The sequence below is a fragment of the Muscardinus avellanarius genome (genome assembly GCF_963383645.1).
Source record: "Muscardinus avellanarius genome assembly, chromosome: 13".
Classification (NCBI taxonomy): domain Eukaryota; kingdom Metazoa; phylum Chordata; class Mammalia; order Rodentia; family Gliridae; genus Muscardinus; species Muscardinus avellanarius.
This window is the reverse complement of record NC_137799.1, coordinates 68,329,722-68,356,950: the sequence shown is the minus strand read 5'-3', so window position 1 is coordinate 68,356,950 and position 27,229 is coordinate 68,329,722. Positions and strand designations below refer to the sequence as shown.

Sequence of the window (27,229 nt, the reverse complement as noted above, 5' to 3'; positions counted from 1 at the left end):
TTATGTGAGGAAATTGAGTATTAAATAATTTTGATATTTTTGGAAGTCCTAGAACTTAGAAAAAAAAGTGTCATACCAACAATGATTCAGATATTAATAAATTGAAGGATCAAAGAGGAACTAAATTATAAAACAGTATTTCACCTCCTGAACAGTATGCAAAAAACATGTAACATTCTGTTTCTTAAAAGTGTATTCATGCCAGGCGTGGTGGCACACGCTTGTAATCCCTGCACTTGGGAGGCAGAGACAGTAGGATCGCGCAGGTTCGAAGCCAGCCACGCTGGTTTAAGAGACCCTGTTTCCAAATAAAAATATATTTTAAAAAATAGGTCTGGGCAGGAGGATCACAGATCATGGCCAGCCTCAGCTCCTTAGGCCCTCTGCAACTCAGTGATACCCTGTTTCAAAGTAAAGAATAAAAACGGCTGGGGATGCAGCTCAGAGGTAGAATGTCCCTGGGTTCCATCCCCAGTGCCGCAAAATTAAAAAAAAAGAAATAGGTCTGAGAGTGTAGCCCGCAGGTAGAAGGGTTTCCAGGAACCCAGTACCACCAAAAAAAAAAGTGTATTCACAGAGCACTAAAATAACAATGTACTTTTCATCTTACAAATTCAAAATCCAACTCTTATCCTAAATTGACTTGCCTAAAACAGTGTGCTATATGACTTTACAAATTAAATATAAAATGTAACTTTTTATTAGTTGAATTCAAAATACATTTAGAAATAATAAGCCCATCTGTAATGTCTATAAGGACAAGAATAAGTCAGACATGATGGTACATACTTGTAATCCCAGTACTTAGGAGGCTCAGATAGGAGGATCACAGGTTAGCTGCCAGCTTCAGCTACTTACTGAGGCCCTCTGCAACTTAGTGAAACTCTGTTTTAAAATAATGAAAAGAAAAAAAAAAAAAAGCCAGGCGTGGTGGGGCACGCTTGTAATCCCTGTGCTTGAGGACAGGAGGATCGCGCAGGTTCCAAGCTAGCCTCACTGGCTTAAGAGACCCTGTTTCCAAATAAAATGTATAAAATAGGTCTGGGAGTGTAGCCCAGAGGTAGAAGGGTTTCCAGGAACCCCAGTACCACCAATAAAATAAAATAAAATATAAAATAATAAAAAAAAATATGGCTGGGGGTGTACCTCAGAGGTAGAATGCCCCTGGTTTCAATCCCCTGTACTGAAAAAAAAAAGACAAAAATAAATTTTAGATCAAATCTTAAAGCTAACTTAAAACAAATGATATAACAAAACATCAGTAGAGTATTTCTCACAAAATAATAATAGAAATAAAAACATATCAAAATAGGCAATAGAAGTAAAATCCTCACAGCCAGGTATGGTGGTGTACACTTGTAATTCTAGTACTTGGGAGGCTCAGATTGGAGGATCACAGGTTTGAAGCCAGCCTCAGCAATTGAGTGAGGCTCTCAGCAACTTAGTGAACCCTATGGATCCATCATAACAGCTATTCTCCTCCTCTCTTTTTTTTAATGAATGAGAAAACTAAACCTCAAAGAGAAAAGCACAGCAAGGCTGTAGGACTAACAGTGCCCAAGCTCCACTAGAACTCAGTGAGTCTGCTCCCAGGGCTAGTCAGTGCTCTCAGCCACGCGATACTTCATTGAAAAAATCTCATTCTTCCACAGGACTAATTAATTAGGATGCTTTATAAAATACCTACCGCTCTTAATTGCCTGCTGGCATGGCATGACATACTTCATAGTTGTTTTGAAAATCAAGGAGAGAGTGTACCACTTAGAAGTGATCTGGGGAACAGTTCTATGGTTCTTGCTCAGTTCACCACCCAGGATTAATATTTGGCAACTGAGACGAAAAGATCCTGATTCTTGTATGGTCATTTCTTGTGGATTTATGGAGGCTTAAGGAAACTAGTGTTCTTACAGATGTGACTCATCTCAGACAGATGTTTCATCTTCCCGCTTCTAAAGACTCAGAGGAAAATGTAGATGCAGTGCAATGGGTATTACATCTACTTTTTTAAAAGCGAAATTCCAAAAGCATCTTTTTTTTTTTTTTCAGTGCTGAGGATGGAACCTGGGGCATTCTACCTCCGAGCTACACTCCCAGCCGTATTTTTTTTATTATTTGTTTTGAAACAGGGTCTCACTAAGTTGCAGAGGGCCTCACTGAGTAGTTGTGAGGCTGTCCTCGAACCACAATCCTCCTGTCTCAGCCTCCCAAATGCTGGGATTACAAGCTTGTGCCACCATGCCCAGCTCCAAAAGCATCATTTTTGTGGGAAATATGTTATACCCAATTGCCTTGATGTTTGCCTGAGATGCTCAGGCTTTGTGCTCAAGAAATATAATTAGCCCTGATAACTTAGAAAGCAGCTTATGGTGAAGATCTTTTGAGGTTGTTCTTTCTCAGACTCCTCTTCCTCAAGTTATCCCTTCCTGTTGCTCCGGGTATGTCTGGGCCTTTTCTGTTCTCACTCCCTAGACCATCTAATTCATTGTGGAATTCATTAACATTTACTTGCTGAAAGCTGGGCATGGTGGCGCACACCTGTAATCCCAGGACATGGGAGGCTGAGCCAGGAGCCAGGTTTGAAGCCAGTCTCAGCAACTTAGCAAGACCCTATTTCCAAATAAGAAATTAGAAGGGCTGGGGATGTAGCTCAGAGGTAGAATGTCCCTGAGTTCAATCCTCAGTGCCAAAAAAAAAAAAAAAAAAATTTAAAAACTACATGCTGAAGACTTTCAAGTCTCCATGAACAGGTCACATTGAGTGATGTTTCCCACCACTGGTCATCTCTGCTTGGGTCCTCGCCTGGCACCCTAACTCTGCCTGTCCAGAGGTAAACTCCCCCACACCAACACCTCTTCCTGAGTTTCCAGTGGAAGACATGAACAGGAACCAAGGGTTCTCTAGATGCTGTTGTGAGTTAATCAAGTCTTTCAAAGTCTCATGTACTGTATCCGACTCTTCCACCTTACCTCAACCTTTGATTCCTGAGGACTTTCTACTTTCTTATTATCTCCTTGACTCTCTGAACCACTGTCTTACTGTTCTGCCCTCTGTTTCAGAACACCTGCTCAGTGACCTCTAGCCTGTACTATCTGTAGGCACAGATTCACTATGTACCTAACTTCAAATGCCTTAATCCTCCTGGCACGTTGGCCTGAGGTCTAATCTGCTCCTGACTCTGTGCTCTATCCAGCACTGCCTCATGTAACCTACTTACTTCTGGTTCTTTCTCTGTAGTGTTATTATCTGTGACCTCGGTCCTAATTCTTTCAAGTACAATCTCAGTTGCAAAATTCATAAATCTTAAGAATATGACTATAAATTATACTATTTATTAACAAAAGTGAAGGTTACTTTACTTTGACACACTAGAGAAAGATAATGAACTAATCCTACAGCAAACAAAAAGAATAAAATTATTCCTAGGCAGAAATTAATAAATTAGAGAACAGAAGCCGGGCGTGGTGGCGCACGCTTGTAATCCCCGCACTTGGGAGGCAGAGACAGGAGGATTGCGCAGGTTCGAAGCCAGCCGCGCTGGCTTAAGAGACCCTGTTTTCAAATTTTAAAAAAGTATAAAAAATAAATAAGTCTGGGAGTGTAGCCCGGAGGTAGAAGGGTTTCCAGGAACCCCAGTACCACCAAAAAAAAAAAAAAAAAATTAGAGAACAGAAAAAAAAATAGAGAAAGTCAAGACTCCACGTTTCTTTAGAATGATCAACAAAACTGAGAAACCCTTAGGTAAACTAATAAAATTAAAGAGACAAGATTTAAATTACTAAAATCAGTCGGGCATGGTGGTGCATCCTAGTTTTTGGTAGGCTGAGACAGGAGGTTTGAAGACAGCCTCAGCAATATATCAAGACTCTCAGCAACCTAGCAAGACCCTGTTTCAAAACAAAAAGAGCTGAGTGTAGCTCACAGGTAGAACGCCCCTGAGTTCATTCCCCAGTACCACAAAAAATAAAATAAAAATTAAGATAAATGAATTACTAAAATCAGAAATGAAACAGGGAACATTGCCACTGATCTTCCAAAAATAAAAGAGAGTATATAGGAATACTATGAAAAGCTTTATGCCAACAAATTAAATAACTTAATTTTTTTTTTTTTTTTTTTTGCAGGTCTGGTAATAGAACCAAGGGTCATTCGACCTCCAAGCTACACCCCCACCCCTATCTTTCAGTTTTTATTTTGAAACAGGGTCTCACTAAGTTGCAGAGGACCTCACTAAGTAGCTGAGGCTGTCTGCAAAATGTGATCCTCCGGTCTCAGCCTCCTGAATGCTGGGATTACAAGTGTGCGCCACCAAGCCCGGCTAGAAAACTTAATTAATAAAAAATCCTAGAACGATACAAACTACCAAAACTGACTGAAGAAATACAAATAAAGAGACTAAACGTGTAATTTTAAAAACCCAAAGCTGGGCGTGGTGGCGCACGCTTGTAATCCCCGCGCTTGGGAGGCAGAGACAGGAGGATCGCGCAGGTTCGAAGCCAGCCGCGCGCGCTGGCTTAGGAGACCCTGTTTCCAAATAAAAAATGTAAAAATAGGTCTGGGAGTGTAGCCCGGAGGTAGAAGGGCTTCCAGGAACCCCAGTACCACCAAAAAAAAAAAAACAAAAAACAAACAAACCCAAAGACAAGTTCAGGCCCACATAACTTCACTGGTGAATTCTACCAAATGTTTAAAGAAAAACTATTACCAATTATTCACAAGTCTTCCAAAAATATAAGAGGAGAAAACATTTTCCCATTTATTCTGTGAGGCCAGTATTATCAAAACCAGAAAAGAAATAACTATAGACCAAAATCTCTTTATGATTGTAGACCCAAAAGGCCTCAATACAATACTAGCGAACTGAATCCATCAATACACAGAAAGGTTGTACAACCAAAACCAAGTGAGACTTATTCCTGGAATGTAGAATTCTCTCAATATGTGAAAATCAATTAATATATAAATAAAATTTAAGAATTCACACGATCATCTTAATAGTTGGAGAAAAAGCATGTGATAAAGTTCAACCTTCTTTTATGATAAAAAAAAATAATAAACTAGCACTAGAAGGGAGCTTCTTTGACCTGATCTAGGGCATCTATGAAAAACTAAAATGTAGCATCAACATTAAGTGAAAACTAAAGGCTTTCTCCCCAGCATCAGGAGCAAGAGAAGAATGCTCAATTTCATCTCTTTTGTTCAATATTGAACTGTAAATGCTACAGGCCATTAGACAAGAAAATGAAATAAAATGAAGACAAATGATAAAGAAAGAGGTAAAACTATATATATATATATATATATATATATATATATATTTTTTTTTTTTTTTTTTTTTTTTTTTTGCAGATGACAGTTTTGTATACAGAAAATCCTAAGGAATCAATAAGAAGAAAAACTATTGGAACTAATAAATGAGTTTGGCAAGTTTGTAGAATACAGCATCAGTATATAAAAGTCAGTTGCATTTCTATACACTCAAAATAATCCGAAAATAAAATGTTTGGGATTTTCATTTATAATAGCATCAAAAAGAATAAAATACTTAAGAAAATTTATGCACACTGAAAATTACAAGACACGAAAAATAAATTTAAAACAACCTAAGGGGCCTAAATAAATGGAAATACATCCCGTGTTCATGCCTGAAAGACTTAATATTCTTAAGACGGCAATGTTCCCCAAACTGTTCTACAGGTTCAACATCATCGATATTAAGATCCTAGGTAAATTCTTTTCAGAAAGTGACAAGCTGATTCTAAAATTCATATGAAAACTCAAGTGTCCCTAAATAGAAAAAAAGCAAAACAAAAAGGCTTGGAAAAAAAAAAAGAACTAAACTAGAAAACTCAAATTTTCTGATTTCAAAACTTCCCACCAAAGTACAAATTAAGTACAAAGTACAAAGTACAAATAATTAAGATTGTGTGTTGGCCTAATGACAGACATATGTCTCATGGAATAGAATTGGGAGCCTAAAATTAAACACTCAAATTATAGTCAGTTGATTTTTCAACAAGGGTGCCAAGATAACTCAATGGGGAAAATAATAGATTTTCTTAATCAAATGGTGCTAAGACAAATGGATATCCATATGCAAAACAATGAAAATTGGTCCATGTCTAACACCATTTTAAAAAATCAACACAATATAGATCACAGACCTAAGTAGAAGAGCCAAAATTACAAAACTTTTAGAAGAAAAATCTAGATGTATTTTTTCTTTTTTTGTGTGTGTATGTGGTACAAGGGATTGAACCCAGGGGCATTCTACCTCAAAGTTACAACCCCAAACCTATTTTTTTTTATTCTTTATTTTGAAACAGAGTCTCACTAAGTTATGGAGGGCCTCACTAAGTAGTTGAGGCTGGCCATGAACCTGCGATCCTCCTGTCTCAGCTTCCCAAGTACTGAGGTTACAAGTGTGCATGCATCACCATGCCCAGCTAGATGTAAATATTTATGGTTGAATTAAACAATAGTTTATTATATATGACACCAAAAGTAGAACCAAAAAAAGAAAAATAGATAAATGAATTCATCAAAATGAAAAACCTTTGTGTTTCAAATAATTCAATTAAGAAAGTGAAGGACAATCCAGAAATGGGGAAAATATTTGTCAATCATATGTCTGTTAAGGACTTACATGGAAAATATATATGGAATATTTACAACTCAATTTTCAAAAAGAGACAAATAACTCAATTAAAAATTAGACAAAGAGCTGGGCGTGGTGGCGCATGCTTGTAATCCCCGCGCTTGGGAGGCAGAGACAGGAGGATCACGTAGGTTCAAAGCCAGCCGTGCTGGCTTAAGAGACCCTGTTTCAAAATAAAAAATATAAAAAATAGGTGTCTGGGAGTGCAGCCTGGAGGTAGAAGGATTTCCAGGAATCCCAGTACGACCAAAAAAAAAAAAAAAAAAAATTAGGCAAAGAATCTGAATAGGTATTTCTCCAAAGAATACTCAACAGCATTAGAATTAGAGAAATGCAAATCAAAATAACGAGATACCACTTCATATGTACCAGTACTGCTGCCAGTCAAAATGACAGATAATAATTTTGGGCCAAGATGTGATGTAAAAAAATGAACCGCTCATACATTACTTGTGTAACATAAAATGATTCAGCTGCTTAGGTAAATAGTATGGGAGTTCCTTAACCAGGTAGGCATACAGTTACTGTATGATACAGACCCATAAAAATTAAAACATATGTTGACACAAAAACTTGTACATAAATATTCATAGCATAATTATTATATCATAGACTAAAAGAGGAAACAACCCAAATGTCCAATAGTTGAATAGAAAAAGTGTGGCATATTAATATAATGGAATATTATTTAGCCATAACAATGAAGTACTGGCATGCTATATAATTAATGAGCCTTGGAAATGTTAAGCTAAATGAAAAAAGTCAATCATAAAGGACCATATATTTATGTGAAATACCCAGAATAAGCGACTCTATAGAGACAGAAATATTGGTGTTTGCATTTGGCTGGGAAGACCAGATGGGTATAAGGAGTGACTCCTAATAGGTATAGAATTTCTCACTTAATATTTATAAATAATCAGCCAGGCATGGTGGTGTACACTTATAATTCCGGTACTTAGAAGTTCATAAGTTCAAGATCAGCCTCAGCAACTTAGCAAGACCCTGTTTCAAAATAAAAAGTAAAGAAAAATAAAAACAGGAGCTGGGGTTGTATCTTGGAGGTAGAAGGCTTCTGGATTCAAGCCCTAGTACCAGTAATAAATATATAAATACAAATAAATATATAATAGAAATATGTAATATGTGTGTCTGTGTACAGAAGTATACTATCTGGAAAATTTCAACTATATTTAGAAAAAGGGTTTTAACAGAATCAAAAACATGATTTAAGCTGGCCGTGGTGGCGCACGCTTGTAATCCCCATGCTTGGGAGGCTGAGACAGGAGGATTGTGCAGGTTTGAAGCCAGCCTCGCTGGTTTAAGAGACCCTGTTTCCAAATAAAATATAAAATAGGTCTGGGAGTATAGCCCGGAAGTAGAAGGCCACTGGGTTCCATCCCTAGTATCACCAAAAAAAGTGATTTAAAATTGACTCCAGATTCTCTCAAATATAAACACAGATCAACATGGAAGTATCAGTTTAGAAAATATCAAATACCCAAATATTATACCTATGAATTACACACAATAGTCTTTTTATTTTTTAAGAAGTACCTACTTTCTAAAAGTTCTGCTACAGCTCCTGGATCTATTGCATTTTCAAATACCTACAGAGGAAAAAATGGGGAATAAAAATGTTTGATGTTTTATTAATAGGTACTTACAGAAACTGTAGAGTATATTTTTCCAAATAACTAAGAAATGGAAAATCCAGCCCTATTACATTTTAAGACTCAAGAGAAGCGGTTTTAAGCACTTTTTAATGTGGCTACGGGCTACAAAATAATGGGTGCAAGGAAATCCAGTTAGCTAAGTCTACCACATGCTTAACAATGTCATCAACCTGACCTACTTCTGCTATTTTTTTAAGTGTATGTTGAATCAATCTGAGTTGTGAGTACCTAGAAAAACATTCTGCATATAACAAATAATCATTAGATATTAATTGAATGAATGACTTCTCTTCCCAAACAACTGCTTATACAAGAAGGAAACATAAATAGAAATTCTGCCTTTGTGTAACACAAAAGAAAAGCTCACTACCAGCAGTTATACCCTCACAGAACCCAGAGGGACTCTTAAGTGTATCATGAAGCCAAGAAAAACATTATGATATCTCTCTCTAGACTTTGCGTATTTTATCCTTAACATTAAAGGTTCTGGAGTAGGCTGAAATAAAATGCATATCAAGTAAAAAGCATCTCCTACTGCACTCTAGAAACTTATTAAAAAAAATGTTCAGCAGAATTTAATTTCAGGCTTTGAAATTCTGATTTAGGTGGTATTTAAATGTAAACGTGGGCCTGGCGTGGTGGCTCATCCTTGTAATCCCCGCGTTTGGGAGGCTGAGACAGGAGGATCGCACGGGTTCGAAGCCAGCCTCAGCTACTTAGCAATTTAGTGAGACCCTGTTTCCAAATAAAATATAAAAAAGGTCTGGGAGTATAGCCCGGAGGTAGAAAACCTCTGGGTTTCACCCCCAGTACCACCAAAAAAAATAATAATAATAAAAATAAAATAAATGTAAATGTGGTTAAAATTCTGTTCTTGGGTCAAAAGCCAGGTCAGTTTTAAGAACAAAAATGGAGGCTGTCCCCTATAATCCATTTTTTGTCTTACTGACTTGAACTTATTAAACAAATGTGGGTAACTTTATTTTTACCTAAGTTATTTTAATGGCTGCACCCTTTGTTTCACTCATTGTTATGATTTGAATTGTGTCCCCTCCAAAAACCCACAGGTCAAAGTCCTAACTCCAGTGTCCCAGAATGTGACCTTATGTCCAAATAGAGTCAGTGCTAATATAATTAGTTAAACTAGAATAAGGTCATAATACTGGAATAGGTTGGGTCCTTAATCTACTATGATTAGTGTTCCTTTGAAAAGGAGTATTTTATCACAGAAGTCTTGAGAGAAAAAAAAATTTGCACGAAATAAATTCAAAAGAGTTTTAGTTGAGCAAAGAATGACATTAAAAAAAAACAAAAAAACCAAGCAGGCCAGGTGTGGTAGCACCCTCCTGTAACTCCGGTACTTGGGAGGCTGTGATAGGATCGTCACAGGTTTGAGACCAGCCTCAACAAATTAATGAGATTCTCAGCAAGACCCTGTTTCAAAACAACAAAAAAATATATTTTTATATAAAAATTTTATATAAAAAATATATATATAATTTTATATAAAAATATATATATATAATTTTAAGCTCAGAGGTAGAATGCTCCTGGATTCAATCACTCCTACTGTACTGTAAAAAAAGTTCAAACAGGCAGCACTCAAAATCATAAGAGGTTCAGAGAGTTCCATTGCCACAAAGTGGGCAGTGAGCTTCTACAGGCTGACGTGGAAAGAAAGCAAAGACATTTGGTTAGAGTGGAAAGACCCTAGGTGGAGGAGAGTTGGTAGTTTCTGATTAGTAATGTCTCCAGTTTCATTGTGCCGTTTATACTGAAGTTCAGTTTGCTTCCGGAGGAACTAAAAGCACTGAGGCTTCTCCAGGGTAATTTTTTTTAAAACATCAGGCACATGGAAAAGAATAAATGGTCACATAAATATTGGATGCTGTCATAAGCCAAGGAACTATCAGAAGCTGAGACAGAGGGCTCAAATAGGCCCTTCTCTACTGCCTTCAGAGGCAGTGGCCTTTCCTACCTTCTGTGAGACAGTAAATGTGTTGCTTAGGGAACTCAGTTTGTGGTGCTTTTGTATGCTAGTCCCAGGACACCAATATCCCCATGTCTAAGGATTTTCTTAAGTGTGACCATGGGGAAACGAGCAACAAGAACAGTTCAAACATAGTGGCTCATAAAATTTTTATAAGGAGTGTGTTTATCTAAATGCTTTGAAGCATTCCATTCTGAACTACAAATTAAAATGTTGCTGCTATTTGCTGTTTGTTTTTTTTTTTTTTTTTGCAACAAGAGAATGGAACAAATGCAAGAGAGCTGGAACGGACTGGGAGGGAGCTAGACAATGAACCCAAACAACTCATAAGAGAACAGTGGCTTAGTTTCATTTCATAAAAAGAAAAAATGATTCTTTGGCATTTTTGACTAGTAATCTCAAATGTACAGCTTTTTTTGTTTGTTTGTTTTGCTTTGTTCTGCGGTGCTAGAGGTTAAACCCAGGGGGATTCAACCTCTAAACTACAACCCCCAGCCCTATTCTTATTTCTTATTTTGAAACAGTGTCTCACCAAGTTGTGGAGGGCCTCACTAAGGGGCTGAGGCTATCCCTGAAGCCACCATCCTCCTGTCTCAGCTTCCCAAGTACTGGGATTACAAGTGTGTGCCACCACACCTGGCTTTCAAATGTACAGCTTATTTTATTTATTTGTTTATTTATTTATTTATTTTGAAGCATTTGGGATGGAACCCAGGGGCATTCTACCTCTAAGCTACACCCCCAGCCCTAAGTTGCAAAGGGCCTCACTAAATAGCTGAGGCTGGCCTCAAACTCATGATCCTCCTGTCTCAGCCTCTCGAATACTAGGATTATAAGCCTGTGCCACCACGCCAAGCTGTCAAATGTACAGCTTTTCAAAATCTCAGTGGTGGAGTCTAAAAAGTGACTCTCAGCCTCTTTTTCAATAAATCCAGAAAGATGAACTAGATGACTCCACCAAGGTCATTTACAGATTTATCATTCTTTACTTGTACAATTAATTATGTACTCTTTAGATTCTTATAATTTTTTTTCACTTCTTCCAATATCTAAATGTGAGATGTAAATTCTGATCCAGGTATGGTGACCCACGCCTGTAATACCAATACTTGGGAGGCTAAAACTGGAGAATCACAGGTTCAAGGCCAGCCTCAGCAACTTGGCAAGGCACTCAGCAACTTAGCAAGACCCTGTTTCAAAACAAAAAATAAGTTAGGGCTGGGGGTGTAGCTCAGAAGTAAAATGCCCCTGGATTCAGTCACCATACCAAAAAAAAAAAAAAAAGGAACAAAAAAAGAAAAGAAAGAAAAATGGAGCCAGGCTTGGTGACATATGCTTGTATTCTCAGTACTTGGGAGGCTGAGACAGGAGGATCGTAGTTTCACGGCCAGCCTCAGCTACGTAGTGAGGCTTTCTGCAACTTAGTGAGACCCTGTTTCAAAATAAAAAATAAAAAATAGGGATGAGGGTGTGTAGCTTGGAAATAGAATGCTCCAGGTTTCAATCCTCATTACTAAAAAAAAAAAAAAAAAAAAAAAGATAATAGTCATTTATTTCTTCTTTCAAATCCAGCAGGTTTGGCATATTCTTTATTTAAATTAATAGGCTGTGATTTATAAATATATAACATAAAACTCTGGCCCTTGTATAAATCAATCTTCATCTTCTCTCCCCATCCTCCGGCCAAAACAAATAGGTCACATTCTGGGTAACACCTTCCAGACCTTCAAAAGTGATGTTCTACCCTGATGCCTTTCCTCTCCCCAGATCTCCTCAGTGTCGCTGTTGAGGTGTTCCTAAAATCAGTAGTCTTATAAGGTTAAAACTGATTCTATCTCCAAATTCAAAACACAAATCACTCTAGGTGAGTTCAGAGTAATAAAATAAATATCATACTAAATACTGAGGAAGATGATGAGTAGTGCTTGGACTAGGTGCATCCTTTTTTTTTTTTTTTTTTTTTTTGAGCTTGGAATGGAATGTAGCCTTTACAACCGTAGGTACATAAGCCAGGTAGGCCTTAGAAAACTCAGTAAATCTGAAGAGGCTTCTTGTCTTCCTGCAGGATTTCAGATTCAAGATTTAAATAATTTGGTTATAGTTTTTTTGTTGTTACTTTTCTGGGTCTAGGGAAGTTTTTTTTCTAAGGTCTGCAGTGTATTAATAATCCCTTTCATAAATTAGTAATTCAACTCTAACACCTCCAAGAACATTGAGAAATGCTCTCTCTGCTCCAGTTAGAAAATGCCATGGGAGTTCCAAGAATAGAGAACCTCGACCAGGGTATTTAGCACTGATTGACAGAAGTTGGCTGGGACCTGCAAAGCAAAAGCAAGTCTTCCCTGAGGTTTGAAGTCTATGGTTTTGCGCCATGCCGAAAAGCCTTTGGGTAATTTTATATTAAAGGAAACTTGCAAGATAACTTTGCAAGGACTGCATATGAGAATATGTATGAGCTACTGAATTATCTTCAGAAAGCAAACCCCCAACGAGAAAGAGTCAAGATCACCTTTTCGAATCGCATGCTCTGCTGAATCACAATAGGGAACGCAGAGGGAAAGCAGTCGGTCTCCAAGTACTGGTTCAAGAGGTAAATCCCAAGGTACACATCTTGCTTGTCGGGCAGGAACACTCCGGGGCAAGAAATCTTAAAAAGAAACAAAACAAAAAGACCCAGCCGCGTTCGTTTTGTTGGACAGGCCCGGTGTCTGAACCTCCCGCGGCCCCTGAGCCGCCTCCATCAGCACCCCGCCTCACCTGTCCCGCCCGGGCCGGCCCCGCGGACCGCAGGCTGCAGCGCCGGCTCCCCGCCTCCGCCAGGTGTCACCCGCGCGCCCCCTCCCCCGCGGGCGGCGGCGCGGAAGCGGAAGCGGCTGGCGGCCGGGCACCTCCAGGGCGGCCGGGCCGGGTGGGCGCCGCCGCGATGCCGAGCCCCCGGAGGAGCGTCGAGGGACGGCCGCTGGGCACCCCCGCCTCGAGCAGCAGCAGCAGCAGCCCGGGCAGCCCGGCCCACGGCGGCGGCGGCAGGTTCGAGTTCCAGTCCCTGCTCAGCAGCCGCGCCGCGGGCGCCGACCCCACCTGCGCCCGGCTGCGCGCGTCCGAGAGCCCGGTGCACCGACGCGGCTCCTTCCCGCCGGCCGCCGCGAGCCCCCCGCAGGCGGCCCCGCCGCCGCTGCCCGAGGAGGACCGCATGGACCTGAACCCGTCCTTCCTGGGCATCGCCCTCCGCTCCCTGCTGGCCATCGACCTGTGGCTGTCCAAGAAGCTGGGGGTGTGTGCCGGGGAGAGCTCGGCCTGGGGCAGCGTGCGGCCCCTCATGAAGCTGCTGGAGATCTCGGGGCACGGCATCCCCTGGCTGCTGGGCACCCTCTACTGCCTATCCAGGAGCGACAGCTGGGCCGGGCGCGAGGTGCTCATGAACCTGCTCTTCTCGCTGCTGCTGGACCTGCTGCTGGTGGCCCTGATCAAAGGGCTGGTCCGCAGGCGCCGCCCGGCCCACAATCAGATGGACATGTTTGTCACTCTCTCGGTGGACAAGTACTCTTTCCCCTCGGGCCACGCCACAAGGGCCGCCCTGGTGTCGCGGTTCATCCTGAACCACCTGGTCCTGGCCATTCCGCTGCGGGTTCTGGTGGTGCTGTGGGCCTTCGTCTTAGGGCTCTCCAGGGTCCTGCTGGGGAGGCACAATGTCACTGATGTGGCTTTTGGCTTTTTTCTGGGCTACATGCAGTACAGCATCGTGGACTATTTCTGGCTGTCGCCCCACAATGCTCCGGTCCTCTTTGTACTGTGGAATCAGCAGTGACACCATCTCATTGATTGTGGCGCGAGGAGGTCCGAAGGTTTCCACAGTCGATGCCAGCCTAAAGCAGCCGCCAGCCCACTCGCCCCAGTCAGACATTTCAAGCCTCTTTGGGAGTTCAGGTGTCCCACCATCTTGCTGTGTTGCTAGGCCAGAGCACATGCTGGCCAGTGCTGAACTTCCCAAGTTAAGGGAAGAAAAAAAAAAAATCCCTCTATTATACATTTATTCAACACTTGTTTATATCTCCAGGACAACTGCAAAGAAACCAAGCTGGGGTGGTTATATGGTTGCTGCTTTTTAAAGCTGACAGTAAGATTCATGTTGTATAGTAATCCCATGCCAATATATCACTTGTAAATCTAATTTTGAGAAAGAAACATGGTCTTCATTCCGGGAATACATGCAGATAAACCACGTACTAATCCTAATCCTTTTCTTGAGGTAGATTTTAAACGGTATTTTAAAAGTGTAAGACATAGGTTTTTTTAGTTCAGTCCATGAAGATCTGCTGCCACAATCGAGAAGATTTCTTCTTAATCCTGATCTTCGTGGTAAGATTTTTAACTTTATTAACTTTCATCTTTGTGGATTGGGCATTGAGGAAAGAGATTCTAGTATTTATCTTTCTCTCGGTTCAAAAGATCTTCAGAGATGTGTTTTCCACTATTCTTTAACTGTCTTTTAGCATTTGAAGCACTTATTTTAAAAAGAAACACTTAACAGGTGGGCATGTCTGAAGTGCCCACAAAAGTCAGTATGAGACTTGGGCTTGCATAATTCTGTTGACAACCAAGAGCACAGCATTAAAGAGGACAGAGAAGCTAAGTTGCTGGGGAAGTTAGAAGAACTGAGAGTTTGGGGGCAGGCTGACCACATATTATGTCAATGACCAGTATGGCAAGAGATGGGACCTTGCTGCCCATCCGCTCTACGGAATAAAAAATAATGTCCCTCCATCCAGTAAGGAAATGGGAAAATAACTTCTTTTCTATGTAAGTACATATGCTTTCTCATACGTACCACAAAGATGACCCTGGATACTATAATTTTTCACATGGAATTGTTCTTCTGTATACTGCATACTTTAACAGTATTAAACTTGAAATTCATCAGGGGAGCCTGCTGTTATATCAGGCACAAGGTGTAACACCTAAATTTTCATTTACATTGACTTTTGCATTTAATGTTGTTAATCTCTGATGTCTTCCAAATCATAAGACCAAAGACCACCTACTCATTATTATTTGACCTGGAAAGAGTGAAGAAGGTATGGGCTTTAACTGCTACTCTCCCTGAAAAGAAGACCTTTAAATTACCTACGGAGCTGTTGTCTTCAGGTAATCTCCATGACCATTTATTCTGGCATTTAATAAATATACAAGATTATGGACTGATACGTAGAAATGCGGTGCTAAGTGGGTTCTGATGGAAGAAGCATGGACTTTCTGAGAGTGAGGGGCACACTTGAAGAACTAACAGAGTCCTAAGTAAAGAGAGTCCTACTAAAATCATCTGCATTCTCACAACACCCAGAACAGTGTCTACCTCTTCTCTCACTGAATCAGCCAAACTGTGGCATTCTAAGGGGTTTAGATTTGTTGTTTAACCTTAGAGGAGATCTTTCCTTCTAATTGCAACTATATTCAGACCAGGTATTTGAAAGCAATTGTATCTCCTCTTGCTGTGTCCCTGAGTCAGAATATTGAGGGCTTACCTTCCAGTCTGTAATTATACTTCTGGAATTCCCTTTTTGAGTTGTAGGGACCTGAGTTTGCTGACTTTTAAAGCACAGATCAATTCACCTGACTTTCTGGAGCACCCTAAGTACTGTAGAATAGAAAACTGATTTCTTTGTTAATTGTACACTGAGAAATGCCTACTAAAAATCAAAATAAAGTTAACCAATATATTGAATGAAGTAAGACGAAAACTGAATTTTTGCCTTGATGGGAGAGATAGCACTCCGCTTCTTAGGGTTTCTTCCCTTTGCTGAACATGTGTGAGAGCTTGTTATTGATAGCAGTATAACTGACATGGCCTGGCCGTATTCACTATCATTAAAGTGGGACAAAAGTAGCAAAGCTTTATTTTTTATTTAGTTAGTTTTTGTGTTACTGAGAGTGGAACCCAGGGGCTTTTCTACCTCTGGGTTATACTCCCAGACCTATTTTATACTTTATTTGGAAACAGGGTCTCACTAAGTAGCTGAGGCTGGCTTTGAACCTATGCGATCCTCCTGTCTCACCCTCCCAAGTGCGCACCACCACACCCGGCAGCAAAGTTTTATTACCTTTGTTTCATAGCTATGTGTATGATGAAACCTCAGCATTAGCCAATTGTGAGGTGGCTAACCAGATTTTTCAGGGCAGTGGACTGTTAGAATGGTGTTTGTCTCAAGGCTTTTAGAAAAGCCCCTGGCAGCTTGGAAGCAAAGCTGCATGGCAGTCTGTCACAGAGGAAAGACTGGGAAATGGAAGCTGACATAAAAGGACACAGAAGTCACTCTGCCCCAGCACCTCATGCAAGATGCAGTCGCCACATAGATATAGAACATTAGCAGACCCATTGACTCTGCTTTGATTGAAATTACCAAGCCAAAGCCATCGAAGGGAAATGGCTTAGAAAATATTTGATTGACTCATAAAGGTGCCAAATTAAAAGTAACAGAGCTTTTAAAAATTGGTCTTTGGTTAAAGAAGTTTTAAAATCTTTTCACAAAGGGTTATCCTAAAAAAAGGAAAGGAAATCTTACTTGGAGTAAAGATTAGGAAATCCAGGAAAACAAATATAGTGGATCTTAGGGACAAAGATTAGGAGGTGTGAGTGTGATTAAGGGGTGGTGAAAGACACGGGGACCCTTTAAAAGTGGGACTCTCGGTGAAGAAGGGGAGGTTGGTTGGTCTCTTACCGCTCGGATCTGCAGCTCCACCACCACCTCCAGAGGCATAGCTTCCTGCGTGGGTTAAAGGACTGAGATGACAAGATCCTTTGGTACCGACTCTTGAACCAATTTTTCTTATTTTAGCTCAATAATCCCTGGAGCAAGTGTTCCCAAAAGCTTCCCCAGCCCCCACCCCGTCGTTCCCCCATGCGTTTCCCCCAGCCCGGGTCCCTCCCGCGGGGTTGGGTCTCACAGCCCGCGCTGGAGTGTCGAGCTTCCGGGAGGCAGCGGCGTCGCGTTGCCATGGACACTCAAAGGCGCTGCCTTCGACCCCGGAACGCGGGCGCGCGCTCATGGTGAAGCTGGGAACGCACGGGCGCGCGCGCGGGAAATGCCCAGCCGGGGACGCACTCCGTGCTGGCGCGGGTCAGGGCCTGCTAAGAGACTTGGTTTTTGGTTGGTTGATTGGTTGGTTGGGTTTCTTTCTTTCTTTTTTTTTTTTTTTTTCCTCCCCCACAGCTGTTTGGCCCGAATCGCTATGTTAAAATGTTTGCTGTTTTCATTCCAAAAGTGGATCATAGCTCCCTTTCAATTGAAGTACTACTCATTTTTAAGTGCCTACGTGACGCTGGAATTGAATAGCACTGGAATTGGAATAGCAATTTCAATTAAATATGGTTGCCTGTCCCTGAATGTACTCTCTTGCTTATTAAATGTGAAGTCCTCGTGTTTAGCTTGGAAAACACGGTCACTGTCAATAACAAGAAATGTTTGCCAATTAGAAATACAAGGATAATTCCTAACGAAGTTTAGAAGTTAGGTATCCCGTGTTAGCAGTAATAGAGAAATATTTGTCAGTCTGTGTCCCCTTGGCATTGTTCGGCCGTTCCTGGGGTGTGGTTAATCTAAGGCAAGCAGTGAATTGCATCATCTCCCAGTGGGTAGTTAGTTACTGGACTTGCCAGGGCCACAGTCACACTGTAAAAATCTATCAGAGGTGGCAGTCAGAACAAGGGCAAGTGATATCACATTTTTAGTTCATTGTACTTGATTTTTTAAAAATGAAGAAAGGAAAGGAATAGTGGTTGCTTCTAACCAATCCAAATAATCTGGGAGAGCCAATGCTACTCTGAAAAAAGTGTTGTTACTTATTATTAATATTTTGCATTGAAGATTTATACAATTGGAAATGATACGAAAAGATGTCCCCAGAGAAGAATTGGGTAGTTGTTTCAATAATTGGAGTTCGGTTTCCCTGGAAGGGATATGTCTGTCTGTCTGTCTGTCTGTCTGTCTCTCTCTCTCTCTCTCTCCACACCCCCCCCCTTATGCCAAAAGATGCACAGGTGGGTGCCTGGCTCTCTATAGTGGCCAGAAAACAGATTTGTCACTTTGTAACAGTTTACTGGCATAAGACCTGTCAATGATGCTCATAAGTGAGTCACCAACACCAATATTAAATATCAAAAACAGTGGCAATCAAAACAGATTTATGAATAAGTAGCAAGAGGCTTAATGGAGGGGGGAAACCTACAAAGAGCTAGGCACATGACATATGCTAATTCATTTCATCCCCTCAGTAATTCTTTGAGGGAGATATTATAATCCCTGTTTTACAGATGCAGAATCTAAAGCCAAATAGCCTTTACCCAAGGATACCCAACTAATAAGGAGAGCAGTCATGTTTCAATCCAGGTGTGCCCTGCCACATCACTGTCCCAGCAACATAGACATCCTATGGATCCCCACAGGTGCACTGGCTGTCCCATCATATGCTCTTTCTGGTCTTTAACTCTTGATATAATTAGATTCGCTTTGTTTGGTTTCATGGCCCAACCCTGTTCTGGTTTCCTTCCAACTCTCTGGCTGGTTTTTTTGTTTGTTTGTTTGTTTGGTTTGGTTTGGATTTGTGTGTGTGTGTGTGTGTGTGTGTGTGTGTGTGTGTGTGTGTGTATGCGTAATGCGTATCCTCTTTGGACCAATTACCACAATACAGTTTTAATTTATTTATGTGATTATTGACTATTCTATCTCCATAATCTGTGAACTCAGCATGGCTAAGCATTTATATCCTAAGTAACTAGTGTATCAGTAAATATCTTGGAATAGATGTCAAGTGCAGAGATGATCAAGCCAGTATGTGGGGTTAATATTCATAGGTAATGGAAGGTCTTAACACATCAGGATAAACTAAATATATCAAATGATAAAGAATCAGTCAGCCTATGGGGATTTTAAGTGAATTGATGAAGAAAAATTATAGTCTGTTAATTCCCCCCACCATGGTCAGTTCCATCTCATGCCATGGAGATACAGAAGTTGCTATGTATGCAATACCTCTGGCCTGTCTTGCAAAGAAATTAAGCAACAAGTCTGCCATCTCTACTGAAAGCCAAGCAAAGCCATTCAAAAATTAGATTCTTACCACTCCAAAACCATGGCTTCATTACCTGTGTAGGCATCACTTCTGTTCGCAGAGTGTTTCTGCAGTGTACCTTAATCAACAATGACATAAGCACTGCAGAAATCAGTATATCCTACTCATATCCTGACCCTGGATGAGAAAATAAAACTTTGTCCCAAATGGGAATTTTCCAAAAAGTAAATTAGTAAAGAACAAAACACTCAGATAATCATGGCTGATATCTTCCATCATCATCATCATCATCATCATCATCATCATCATCATCATTATTAATTATTTTGTAGAATTGAGGATTAAACCCAGGGAAACTGGGGATTGAACCCAGCTACTCTCCCAGCCCTATTTATTCTTTACTTTGAAACAGAGTCTCACTAAGTTGCAAAAGGGCCTCACGAAGTAGCCAAGGCTGGCCATGAACCTGCATTCTTCCTGTCTCAACTTCCCAAATACTGGAATTACAAGTGTGTGCCACCTCGCTCATCAAGAAAATTAATGATAAGACATAAAATTAAAACATTCATTTTCAAATAACAGAAGGAGTATGGGGAGAAGTGCAGGGTTTTAAACTCAGACAGAGGCATCCTAACTCTGAGCTACAACCCCAGCTTTATTTTGTTTGTTTGTTTATTTTTTGGTACTAGGGATTGAACCCAAGGGGATTCTATCACTGAGCTATACCACCAGCCCTATTTTTTTTTTAAATTTTTTATTTTGAAACAGGGTCTCACTAACTTTCTGAGGCTAGCCACAAACCTGTGATCCTCATGTCCCAGCCTCCCAAATACTGGGTTTATAGGTATGGGCTACCATGCCTGGCTACATATAACTTCTTTGGAGAGCAATTTGATAATGTCTGTCAAAAATTTTCATTTGACTCAGCAGTTCCACTACTGAAATTTCCATTGGAATACCTTCCTGAAAATAAAGATATATGCTGCACCATTTACAGTAAGAAAAAAATACAAAAAAACCAACATATTGTTCATTAAGTAGGGTCTGATTAAATCAGTTATGAGTTAGCCACATGATGGAATATTACACAGTATGGGAAAAAAATGAATCAGAGCCATAAGTCCTAACAGTAAAAACTTTCTAAAATATAGATCTAAAAAGGAAAAAAAAAAGAGGGCACAAAAATATAATACACTGACATATGAGAGAGAAGAATATTTTGTGTGGATATATACATATTTGTGTGTGTGTGTGTGTGTGTGTGTGTGTGTGTGTGTTTAGAATATTCCTGAAAAATATACTAGGCCTCTCTGAGAAGGGGATCTGGAGTAGAGAGCTAAAGAGGAAACTTATTTTTTATTAAATATCCTTAGGTACTTTAACGTAACATTTTTGTCAAGAACTTGTATAATCTAATTCAATAAGTAAAACAAATTAAAGCAAGCAGAAAACATAAAACAATAGAAAATAAACAAATCTGAAAATACAGGAAGGAGAAAATGCTAATTTCTTCAGCTTCTGGGCCTGCACCATACGTGCTGCATGCCATGAAAATATCCATGCAAGCGTGTCTTTGATTCTGCCTCCAGGGCAGGGTTTTAAAATTCCTTAATCTCTGCCGATCTCAGGGGTCCTGATATTGCTGAAATGATAGCCAACCCTTCCTGCATTTGCAAATGCAAGAGGTTCTGGAACGAGAGCCTATATAGCTTTCTTCAGAATCTGGAAGTATAAAATTAGTCAAATCAGATTTTAGGGCCACTGCTCAGTGCATGCTGAGCCCTCTATCCTGCCGTAAGTCCCCTGTATATGGCAAAAAATGAGTAAATAAATAAAAATAAAGGGGGCTACCTGACACAGCGCAGGGAAAGAAAGAAGTTCTATCACATCCTTACCTCCAGTCAAGCTAGCTGTCTCCCCAAGGGCGGTTGTACTCCATAAGTGACTATTTAGAAAGTCCTCCCAAGCCTCACTGTAAGCCATTTAGTTACTTCTGGACTCTGGACTGATTTGTTAAGCCATACAATCTTTGGAGCTAGTGAATTACTCATTAGCACGTGAGAAAAACACCAGCAGATTGATGTTCCAAATGAGTTATTCATCAGCATTTATGAGGAATGCATGCTGGGGAAAAAAAGAAATAAATGCATGAGACAATCTAGATGACCTCAGCAGGAGTGTATTTCCAGAGCTCTGGGGGTTTTTTTCTTTATTTTTAAGCACAGATCCAGCCTCCAGACCCCAAGAAACCATTGTCTTATATTTGTCCTTCAGAATCTTTCTCTAATATGTTCTTAACAGTTTAGCTTCCTCACGGTCTGATATACATAGAAGAAAATTTGAAAATTTTACCTTTCTAACTTTTATTATGAATGTATTAAAGAGTTCAGTGAATTACACTGGGCTCTTTCTTTGGTTTTAACAAGCTGCAGGAAGATAAAAATTTATATTTATTTATTTATTTATTTATTTATATTTATTTATGTTTGGTGGTACTGGGGTTCCTGGAAGCCCTTCTACCTCCGGGATACACTCCCAGACCTATTTTTATATTTTTTAAATTTGGAAACAGGGTCTCCTAAGCCAGTACAGGCGGCTGGCTCCGAACCTGCACGATCCTCCTGTCTCAGCCTCCCAAGCGCGGGGATTACAAGCATGTGCAACCACGCCCAGCTCTATATTTATTTTTTAAGAAGTTAATGTTGCCAGGTGCAGTGGCACATACCTATAATCCCCATACTTGGAAGGCTGACAGCGGAGGACCGTGTGGCCAGTGTGTGGCAATCAATGAGACTCCTTCAAAATAAAAATAAAAAAGAGCTGATGGTGTAGGTCAGTGATAGAACACCATGGGTTTCATCCCTAGTACCACAAAAAGAAAAAGGTTAGTCATATCCTGTGGGGAAACTTTACTTGAGAAGAACCAGTCCTAGTAACACCACGTAGCACTGCAGATAACATCATATACCTCTTAGGAAGCACCTGTGAAGCACTTTGCTAAGTTGAATTTGAATCTAATCAAGTTACCAGGGCTGTACTGTCCAATATGTATTAAACATCCATGTGACTATTTAAGTGAACGAAAACTAAACAGCTTTAAAGTTCAGTTCCTCGTTTGCACTAGTGGCATTCAGTGTGCTTAATGGTCACATGTGGGTAGTGAATACTGTATTAGTACAAGAAGAACATCTCCATCATTACAGCATGTTCTAATGGGCATCACGCTCTAGTGCTAACTTCACTTAAATATGGGGGATAGAGGAATGTATTACTAACACCACAAGGAAGCAGACAGTCATATCTAGAATGTGGGACATTCTTTTTTTTTTTGCTTGTGAATTTAATTTGTTTAAATAATCTTTGCAGAAGTTTATAAAGAAAATCCTAACTCAGGTAAATATCTACCTGTCTTCAGCTCATCCTTTGAAAACTGTTCCTCTAGATTATAATAACATCACAGAATTTGAAAAAATCAGAAGCTATTACATGGTATTCAAAATACTTTTATTACAGAAAATGAAGGTCTAGGGAGGTGAGGTTTGCAGAATGTACAATTCATGATACACCTATGGCTAGTGGCCACATACTTATTTTTTCAATAACACATACATGTAGAGTCCAACATTCTTTCTTCATCTAATTAATGAATACTGTGATTTCACAGACTACAAAACTATCTTCCTGGAATATTGCCTGCTTATTGACAATATTAAACGTCAACCTTTTTTTTTCAGTACTGGGGATGGAACCAGGGGGCATTGTACCTCTGAGTTACACTCCCAGCCCTATTTTTTATTCTTTATTTGGAAACAGGATGTCACTGCATTGCAAAGGACCTCGCTAAGTAGCTGGGGCTATCTATGAACCACAATCATCAGGTCTCAGCCTCCTAAATGCTGGGATTACAAGCGTGCACCACCATGCCCAGCATTTTTTTTTTAATGGTGCATTGTAGTCATACATCTTAATGGGGTATATATGGTGGAGGCATACATGCACATGTCACTCATTTAGCCCTTCCCCAATTCCCACCCCATTTCCTCCCCTTCCCTCCTTCTCATGTTTCACTTAATGATTGACTTTGATATGTTTGTATTTCGTTCTTCCTGCCTCCCATCCCCCTCAATTAGGTTGCCTTATTTGCTCATCTATGGTTCTTCTTCGTCTAGACCTTCTTTCTCCTATGACCCTTTTTCTCCCTAGCTTACACATATTAGGGAGACCATGTGACTTTTTTTTTTTTTTACTTTTTGCGCCTGACTAATCTCACTTAGCATAATGTTCTCCAGTTCCATCCATTTCCCTGCAAATGATGTAATTTGTTCTTCTTTATGGTGAGTAAAATTCCATTGTGTACATATCCCATAGTTTTGTAATCCAATCATCTGTTGATGGACATCTTGATTGGTCCCATAGTTTGGCAATTATGAATTGTGAAGCTATGAACATAGATACGCATGCATTAGTTTGGTAGTTTGGTTTCCATTCTTTTGGGTAGATACCCAGAAGTGGTATTGCCAGATCATGTCGTAGGTTCGTTCTCATTCTTCTGAGAATCCTCCATACTGTTTTTTCAAAGTGGTTGCACTAATTTGCAATCCCACCAACAATGTTTTAGAGTCCCCACTTCTCCACATCCTCGTCAGCATCTGTTGTTGTTTGTCTTTTGAATGATTGCCATTCTAGTTGGAGTTAGGTGAAATCTCAGGGTAGTTTTTATTTGCATTTCTCTGATTGCCAATGATGTTGAACATTTTTCACATAATTATTGGCCATTTGAATCTATTTTGTGAAGTGACTATTTAGTTTACTTGCCTATTTTTTATTGGGTTGTTTTCTTAGTGGTGAGTTTCTTGAGTTCGCTATATAGTCTACATATTAGTCCTCTATCAGAGGAATAGTTGGCAAAAATTTTCTTCAATTCTGTTAGCTCACTGTTGAGGTTCTTGATAGTTTCCTTTGCTGCACAGAAGCTCTTCAATTTAATGTAATCCCACGTACTGATCCTCCTTTTAATATAGGACAACCATCTTAGTTCGCAACAATGTTGAGGCATTTTTTTTTGGGGGGGGGCAGAGAGGCCGGGCGTGGTGGCGCACACTTGTAATGGTGGCGCACACTTGTAATCCCCACGCTTGGGAGGCGGAGACAAGAGGATCGCGCTGGTTCGGAGCCAGCCGTGCTGGCTTAAGAGACCATGTTTCCACATAAAAAGATAAAAAAAATAGGTCTGGGAGTGTAGCCCGTGGGAGTGTATCCCGGAGGTAGAAGGGCTTCCAGGAACCCCAGTACCACCAAAAAAAAAAAAAAAAAAGGTAGAGAGAAGAAGTAAGAGAAACTGCTTTATAGTAAAAAGTAATTGAGGCCTACTAACCTAATGTAATGTGAACTTTGTCGGCACCTTAATTTGAACAAACCAATTTATAGAACATTTGAGACTATTAGGAAAATTTGAGAGCCGGGCGTGGTGGTGCATGCTTGTAATCCCAGTATTCGGGAGGCTGAGACCAGAGGATCGTGGACAGCCTCATCTATTTAGCAAGGCCCTTTGCAACTCAGCAAGACCCTGTTTTTAAAAATAAAGGACTAAAAAATAGGGCTGGGGGTGTAGCTCAGTAGTACAATACCCCTGGGTTTCATCCCTAGTACCACAAAAAAAATTTTATAATGATTTGGACATTAGATAATACCAAATAATTTTGATAGGTATGATAAAGCCCTTGAATTTGTGTAAGACATATATAAATATTGTTTAGAGATGGATATTAAGGTAGAAGGTGATACAGTGATCTAATGCTAAGATTTTACTTTCAAGTATTTAGCAAAGGAATAAAAGGAATAGATGAAGCAAATATGTAAAAATCTTGATATTTGTTGCCACTGGGTGATGGATTTTTGAGGTTTCTGTACTTACATACTTTTGTGTGCTTAAAAATATTCACAGCTGGTGGTAGATGCCTATAATCCCATCACAGGAGGCTGAAGCAGAAGGATTTCAATCTAGAGGCTGGGCTGAGCATCTTAGTGAGACCTTGTTTCAAAATAAAAAGGACAGGGGTCGAGTGTGGCTCAGTGGTAGAGCATTTGCTTAGCATGTGTGAAGCCCTGAGTGCAACACACACACACACACACACACACACACACACACACACACACACACCAAAATAATAACTTTTTTTTTGCAGGTCTGGGGATGGAACCCAGGGGCATTTGACCTCCGAGCCATACCCCCTGCCCTATTTTTATTCTTTATTTTGAAACAGGGTCTCACTGAGTTGCAGAGGGCCTCACTAAGTAGCTGAGGCTGACTGAGAACCGCGATCCTCCGGTTTCAGCCTCCTGAATGCTGGAATTACAAGCGTGCGCCACCACACCCGGCTATAATAATAACGTCTTTAACTTAATTTAATTTGAGGGGCTATTGGGGATGAAGTCCAGGGACATTCTACCTCTGAGCTACACCACCAGTCTTATTTTATTTTGAAACATAAGTTTCAAAATAAGTTGCCAAGGGCCTCACTAGGTTGCTGAGTCTGGCCACCAACCTGCAATCCTCGTGTCTCAGCCACCCAAGTACTGGGATTACAAGCATAGGCCACCACACCTGGCTATAATAACACTTTTTAAAAAATTCAACATGTATCTGGGCATGGTGGTATATGCCTATAATTTCAGTAAAACAGGGTCTCTCTAAATTGCTGAGAGCCTCACTAAGTAGCTGAGGCTGGCTTTAACCTGCATAACCCTCCTGTCTCAGCCTCCGAAGTACTGGGATTACAAGAGTGCGCCACCGCACCCGGTTTAAAATAAATTTTAAAATTTTTAAATGAAATGGGGCTAGAAATGGAGCAAAGACGTAGAATACCCCTGGGTCCATTCCTCAGTACCACCAAACAAACAAACAGAAATGAAAAACTAACACGTACTTAAATAAGAACCTTTGTGGCCGGGTGTGGTGGCGCACTCTTGTAATCCCCGCGCTTGGGAGGCGGAGACAGGAGGATCACGCAGGTTCAAAGCCAGCCATGCTGGCTTAAGAGACCCTGTTTCCAAAAATAAAAAAAAGTGTAAAATAGGTCTGGGAGTGTAGCCCGGAAGTAGAAGGGCTTCCAGGAACCCCAGTACCACACACACACACAAAAAAAAGAACCTTTGTGGACCGCCTTCAGTCCTAAAATAGCTCATTAAAAGGATTCTTGTTAGGATCATTCTAAAATTCTCCTTGATAAAAGTCTCACATACATATAAATAGAAAATATGGTGGAGCTATTCACCTTAAATGTAGATAAGCAACTTAATGTGGTTAGTATGTATAAATCTTTAAGGTAATTGAGAGAGAAATCCATTTAATGGGAAAAAAGATGCATTGTCTTATAAGAATCATTATCTCTGAGCCAGGTGGCACATGCCTGTAATTCTAGTACTTGTGAGACTGAGACAGGTGGATCACAGGTTTGAGGCCAGCTTCAGAGACTTAGTGAGGCCCTCTGCAACTTAGTGAGACTCTGTTTCAAAATAAAAAAATTAAAAAAAATAGGGCTGAAGGTATAACTCGGAGGTAGAATGTCTCTGGATTCAATCTCCAGTAACACACACACACACACACACACACACACACACACACACACACACACACACTTCTCTGCATTCAGAACAGGAGCTGGAAATTTGAGTATTTCTTTAAGTATGTACAACTTCTTCAGAATTTTCCCCAGTATAGGAAAAGCTTCCAAGGAAGGAATAAAATTACATTGATTAATTTTAACAATCCTGAAGTAATTTAAGATCTGAACCCACACATAGGATCTGCTTTACCAAACTTTATTAGAGTTCATGAGTCCTACT

The 27,229-nt window shown here is 40.2% G+C and overlaps 1 protein-coding gene across 2 annotated transcripts in view; it reads right to left on the bottom strand.

The window, feature by feature from the left end:
* Positions 1–17,073, bottom strand: part of SPATA6L (spermatogenesis associated 6 like) — a gene marked incomplete at both ends in the record, with an annotated part of 43,876 nt that extends 26,803 nt beyond the window's left edge. Inside the window, 3 exons of one of the 2 annotated variants that reach the window (XM_080708843.1) lie at positions 8,217–8,265; positions 12,831–12,968; positions 17,035–17,073. In XM_080708843.1, the coding sequence (XP_080564969.1) occupies positions 8,217–8,265; positions 12,831–12,968; positions 17,035–17,073 (226 nt within the window). Of the gene's footprint in view, positions 1–8,216; positions 8,266–12,830; positions 12,969–13,399; positions 13,565–17,034 lie in introns of those variants that run through there. The other variant, XM_080708842.1, reaches the window with a different exon arrangement.
* Positions 17,074–27,229: the final 10,156 nt, after the last annotated feature.